General features: G+C 38.3%; 1 protein-coding gene across 1 annotated transcript in view; it reads left to right on the top strand.

Annotated features, from left to right (window-relative positions):
• Positions 1-4,045: 4,045 nt before the first annotated feature.
• Positions 4,046-6,726, top strand: part of LOC104625032 (forkhead box protein P2-like) — a gene marked incomplete at its 3' end in the record, with an annotated part of 66,987 nt that continues 64,306 nt past the window's right edge. The window contains exon 1 of the mRNA XM_010292558.1: positions 4,046-4,225. Within this exon, the coding sequence (XP_010290860.1) occupies positions 4,058-4,225 (168 nt within the window). The remainder of the gene's footprint in view (positions 4,226-6,726) is intronic.

The following is a 6,726-nucleotide window of genomic DNA, read 5'->3' as shown; positions in this document are numbered from 1 at the left end:
CCGGGGTCCTGGGCGGCCGCGGAACCTGGCCCTGGCGGGGCAAAACAAACCCCGCGAGCCTGGCGTTCGGTACGCCCTGTCATAAAGTAAGGAGGTCTAATTGCGCTACGGCTCTCTATCCTGCTATTTGTACAAATAAAAGACCACATCTTGATGCAAAATAAACACAAAAGCACTGTTGTGACTCTAACAGGGAGTCATATACTAATTTATATAATAAGTGGTTGTGCACGCTTTATTCAAGATTATGGCTGCAAGAAATGGCATGAATTGCTGGGTGTGTTTAATGCTGGATTATAGCAATTTGAAACATGTCAAACACATGGCTAATGCCTCATGCTTCACTCATTCTTGCGTAAACCTGCATAGCCACCATCCATTATACCCTTGGTAACAACACAATTCTGCAAGTAAATATTGTTACACTAAGTAACCTTTCAATTCAAGTTGTTTAGGAAGAGAAAATGCAATCTTGTGCAGTCAGTTCCAGTGTCAGTTTAATGTTTCAAAAGGGAAGTGGTGTAGAGAATAAGTATCTGTACAGTGACTCGCCGGCCGCGTGCGCACACAGGAAACGTACAATTCACTGCAGGGGAGAAAAGTAAAACTGCACCTTCTAACTTCGCAGGACCAGTGTTTCTTTTTTGGTATGGGTGATTGCTTGGTTACCCTGGCAGAATTGGGCATTCAACCTGCAGCGCAGTCACACGCTAAAATAATCTACAATTTCATTCTCTCTTGCAGAGAGCAGCAAGTATTTTCCCTATGCCTTTGTTCAGAATAACTGGTAGGAGAGCTTATATTTCACCTTTGGCAACAAGAGTTTGGGAATCAGAGCAGAAGTAGGTGCTGGTGAACATGTGTGTCTGTGAATGTGGGTGCGTGTGTGACTGACATGCGAGTGTGACAGCAAGAGAAAAAGAGAAGGATTAGGAAGTGTGAATGTGTGTAAATGTCTGTAAACAGGGACCTGTATACTTTTTCTTGTCCTATTTGAAATACTAAACTTTCAGCCTTAGTATCTGGCAGTCTTTGTATTTCCTTTGTATTTATTTACGATTATTATGCTAACAACCCTCACTACTGTTGTAGAAGCAAGAAAAAAAGTATGCTAGTTTGCTTCAGTAAGATGTTGCAGGCTCAAATTATTCTGCCACCAATAACTGAAATAGATACATAGATACCAGAAATGATCCTCATTTAGGTGTTTTCAGTGCTTTAATTTGTGAGGGTTTAGAGTTGACGGTACGTATACACACATGTATATAGATACACACATATACGCGTGTCTGTGTGTGCATGCAAGAGAAAAGAAAGGAAAAGAAAAAGATTGTGTGCTCTTGCATTTTTCAGCAGCCCTATTTTTAGTTGCCGGCAGTGAGAAGGGGGCTGTGGACAACCAACACAGAGCTTTACTCAAGCCAAAGTTTCTGTATTGTTTTTAAAAATACCCTTTTACAACTAGAAAAAAACATTTTATTTTTAACATAAAATTCTAGGGGCTCATTCTTCTTCATCTAAACACTTCAGTATTTCTCCCACTTCACTTCCAAATAAATTGCCCTTTCTAGTATTGATACTCTATAGTTTCATTCTGTCTGTACATAGCTCTTGGGTCAGATTTTGTTGTTTTCTATTGCCAGAGTAGTGTTACTGGTCATGTTATGTTAAAGCCGATTCTGCTGGCTCACAGACACTTTAACTTAAAATGCAGAGCCCGAACTACGCTCTGGGGCTTTGCAACGATACAAAATCCACAAGACATAAAACCCTTCGGTTAATATGAACTGGAAGATGTTTAACCCTTCTCTGCTAATTGTAATGAAAAAGTCAGAGAGATGTAAAAACAGGGGGCTGATGTATTTATTTATTAAATTTCTTAGTGTTTTCTAATGTTTTGATTATCTAACATTTACACCCCTTTGCCCTTTTAATGCGCTTGGCTAAATGTACCACTGTTATTGTCTAACGTTCGAATTTGTAAAAGATGAACCTGTCTGTTGGTTAAATCTTTGTTTGACTAAAAGAGGATTAATGTTTGAATTTCCCGAATTTCCAAATCCTTGTAACGATACAGTTGATGAAGTGTTTTAAATAGATTTCCACTCTGATATACGTGTCCTTTTATTGAAAGTAAATATTGTAAAAATCGGAAAAGACTGCCTGCTCCCACAGTTGTGGCATACCCGCATTAGAATTTTCATATAACTACTAAGGGCAATCAGACCCTTTTCTCTGAATATTTTAAACATTGTACATGTAAAATTTATGCCTAATTTGAATACTTATTAGCTGCCTAATCTCAGAAAAGAGTATTAGCTTTGTTTTTGCCTTGTAAAATTCATCACTGTGTGTATCACATTTTCCACTTCTATTATTTTTCTTCGATGATGTTCTTAAGAGTGTTTAAGAAGGCCTGTTTGTTCGTAAACACATCTGGTGCTGCTTTTGTTTACTGGGCTATAATAGCTGCCCTCCTTTAAGTTAACTGTGTTCGTGTTTGGGTTTTTTGCATCCTGTTTATTTTTGACCAGACCATCTTTAAATAACTCATCTTTTACTATTTTAACTTTCTTCACACAGTATATACTTTTACTTTATCTTGTGGGTGCTTGTTTGTGTTAATTCATACAGCATTTTGATTAATATCCCATGCACGTAGTTGGAAGTTGTAATGATCCTTTTCCTGCCCTTTCCGCACCCCCCCGCCCAAAGAAAGGCTATTGCTCATACTTTGCAAGTGAGCAAATAACTAAGTTCAATAATTAGGCTAAGCAGCAAGCTTTGTTTCTTTTCATGAGTTTGCTTATGCATCCCTCTCCCTTCAGAGGTGTCTTTTAAAGTCACAGCTCAGGCAGGTTGTTGTGGGGACTCTTTCAGTACATGGGGAGTGAGGCTGAAGGAAAGTGAGGTCCATTCTGACCCTGCGAGGGCAGGAGAGGACTTTGGTGGCTCTGAGAAAAGAGGTTGACCTTTCCATATTACAGATACAAAATGCGCCTTGAAATTCTGGTTTGTAAGGGCACGTTGGTTCTTTATTTACTGCAAAGATTTCAACTGATCTTGGCAGGACATCTCTTTGCTATCCTGAAAGTACAGTATATTTATGCAGTGAAAATGATAAAACATTTATTACTGTAGAGAAGGTAATATGCATAATTTATGCTGTTTTTAGCACAATCATTAGTGATATTCTTGATAGATTTTATTTCCAGCTTTCATATCTAATACATGCCTGGAAAATTAATTTTATATCTTTCATTTATTTGCCTATGTTAAAATTGAGTTTTAAGTCATCTTCAAGTGAACAGTTTGATTGCTGCTCATGCATAAGCTTAATTACTTCCCAGGAAGGACAGTATTAAATGTTTTAAATGTCAGAAAAATAAATGAATATCAGCCGTTTGATTAAAAAAATAGGCAATATCTGACGTGTTTGCAGCAGGAGCTTTTTCTTAAAATGCCTCCGAGGCAAAATTTTATTTAGTCACAAAAAAGGAGAAGCCCATTATACTATTTATCATTGGTTGATACCATATGATTTGTAACACCCTTACAAAATTTTAATTTTGTATGATTAGCTGTGCATCATTAAACAACAGCCTTGCATAAGATATGCTGTAAAATTCTGACAGAATCAAGATAGTGAATATTTTAAATAAGGCTGTATAGTCATCCATGGTTGTCAAAGCTAGATAATAGGAAATATAGAGCAGTGTGTGAAATCATGCCTTCATTTAAACTGGTTTTATAGGTAGACTTTAAAACGTAGTCGTTCATAAATGCTATTGACCATGCTGCGTGCATGGTGTGTTATTTTGGCCGTGAAATGTAAGCACACAGAGATTGCTTATAGAAACCATAATTCCGGTGATTAGTGGCTGTATGAAAGCAGAGTTTGCATCGCATTTCTTGGTAAACAGCTCTGCAAGGCTTTTTTCTTCTTCTAAAGATGCTGTCGGTGTAATTGGCAGAGAGGGACATCTTGATAATGGAAGTGTGAAGGTGTAACGCGTGTGTTAATTGATACTTCTTAATCACTTTTAGGTATTAAGTCATGATGCAGGAATCTGCGACAGAGACAATAAGCAACAGTTCAATGAATCAAAATGGAATGAGCACTCTAAGCAGCCAATTAGATGCTGGCAGCAGAGATGGAAGATCAAGTGGTGACACGAGCACTGAAGTAAGCACAGTAGAACTGCTGCATCTGCAACAACAGCAGGTAAGTTTGTTTTGCTTCCTGTTTGTTTTTAAACAAATAAAGGGCTGTTTTCGGACGGGCACCCTTCCGCAGACCCTCTGTGCATGCTGCATGCGAAGTGTCGTGCAAGCGAAGAGCGTGCGGCGTTGTTTGTTGTTGCGTTTTGTGCACGTTAACGCCGAAACGCTGGGATCCTGGCTCTGCGGCGGCAGCAGCGTCTTGCTGATGCCGGTGCACACCGCCGCGCTCGCCTGGTGATTAAAATCCCGCGGCGTATTTATAAAAGTTGTGCCGAAGCCTGGCAGCGCTTGTTTGCAGCATCTGTTAGTTTACTGTGCGGTTCGGTCGCGTAGGACGTGATGCAAGGCTTTCCACCAGAGGGCCACATTACTTGAGACTTCGCTTGGCTTGCGATGAATTGTTCCAAAGTCGGAGCTGGGGCGAAGGGACCAGAGTGACTTCTCACAATAAAGATGCTTTGCTCTCGTGGGTGTAAATAAAAAACGCTGCTCTAGTTCAGAACCATTGAAATAAAAAGGAGCATGTGCCTGTCTGTCTGTGCGTGTGTGTAATTTGGATGTGTAATTTTGAAAATATGGGAAAAGAGAGAAGAAGCTTTTCACTAGGTATGTTTCCATTCTCACTTTTAAAACATTTTTTAAGTTTGTCTGTTTTCTCAATGACTTAATGGAGAACTGCTTTTGTGTTTGAAACTGTAGAACTAAACCGTTGTCTGACTGCTGATGCCGTCTAATTATGAGGTGCAATCAATTAATTTTTGTCACTGTAAGCTTTCTTTTCCTTTTATTAAAACCTGCACAAACAAAATTCCTTCCACCTTGTCTGCCTAAAGAGTTGCCTTCCCATCAGGGGATGCAGATTGCACTAATGCAGTGAAGCCCAAACAGTTTGTTTGGTAAACAATTGGGGTCTGATCCTGCAGAGTGCCAGTACCTGCTCTGAACTCCTGAAAGTCTGCAGTGTCTGGTCCTCTCATCTGCTGAGGCCACTCAGCACCTTCGGAGTTCAAACCCTTCACTTGTAAATACCGAGGTTTTTCATTACAACGTCAGGTATTGCATCAATGGAAGGAAAGTTGTCTCCCCTAAGATAAAATATTATAAAGATCCTGTTTTATAGAAACATGTTTTAACATGATAGATAAATTGCATGTGTACGGGCCTCTGAAATAACAGGTCATAATAGCTCTTAAAATTGAATCATTCTTAGTGCTGAATTAAGCAGTGTACACTAGCTACATTTATAGTTAAACATTTTAAATGGTGACAGAAAATGTGGGAGAATTAAATAGTAGTTGTACATTGAAATATGAGAAGTTGTTAAGGCTTAAATCTGTGCCTTGCTTCAAATTCAAGTGTATTCTGTTTTAACAATTGAGCACTTACAGTATTACAATCTGAGGAAATACAGGTTTCAGTGTCTTCGTTAAGTTCTTAGCAGGCTTCTATCTATATATATGTATATATACACATATATATACATACACCCACTGTTATCTATATATGCACACTGTGTATGTATACAATTTTCATATAAAATTATATATACACACATATGTATATATAAATTTAATTCTGCTTTCATTGAAAAGCATGCCATCACCTTTATTTAGGTGTTCAGATTATAACAGCATTTTAAGATCTTTATTGAGGGAGAGTGTATTTAATTGATGAAAATGTTTAGAAAACTGAATTTCAGTGGAACGCTTTAAAATGCAAAAAATGCCAACAGAATAATGTGCCACTTACATGTTTCTCAAAGCAGCAGTCCTAGGCGTTTGTAGCCAATTTGTCCATACAGTCACAGATTCCAGTAGATAACATTTGCAAAGACCACAGAGAATAACAACCGAAGATGAAAATATCCAGTTGAGTACTAATAACAGACAGGTTCTGAGGGGACAGGCTTAGAAGTGACAATCTTTTCTTCAAAACTGTGATTAGATCTTAAATAAGCAGACAGGCAAAGTAAAACCATGGGTACAGTTAATAGGACTCAAGAGGCATTTTATGGTAAGGTCTGCACCATAGGATTTAAATACAACTTGAGTTAGGCATATAAATCCTGCTATAAAATATGTTGATGTGAAACATAAACACTAGTAAACATGCAGTAGGATGTCCTGTAGATAATGGGCATAGCTTCATGCTACTTTTGCTTTCCTTCCTCGTTTTTTCTATTTCTTTTTTTTCTGTTTTTGACCTGATACCTTTTGAAATATGATTGAAGAGGTAAATGATGGCTGGTTTTATTATTGTCACTGTAGTAACTCTCTAAAATGTTATTTTTAATATGTGACTTGCCTAACAAACTTTGACAAGTAGAAAAACAGAACGAACCCACCCCACTGTACCTGCAGTTATTATTCTTAAGATTTTCTATTGTTTAAATATGTGTAAGATATAATGTACTGTCTGTTGGTGTGTTCACTGTTGCGTCGGTGGGGGGGGGGGGGGGGGGGGGCGAGCTTCAAATCGAGTTTGTTACAGCTTTTTCTAAAG

This window comes from Phaethon lepturus, unplaced genomic scaffold (assembly GCF_000687285.1).
Source record: "Phaethon lepturus isolate BGI_N335 unplaced genomic scaffold, ASM68728v1 scaffold20410, whole genome shotgun sequence".
Classification (NCBI taxonomy): domain Eukaryota; kingdom Metazoa; phylum Chordata; class Aves; order Phaethontiformes; family Phaethontidae; genus Phaethon; species Phaethon lepturus.
The sequence above is the reverse complement of the archived record's forward strand: the minus strand, read 5'-3'. Positions and strand labels throughout refer to the sequence as shown.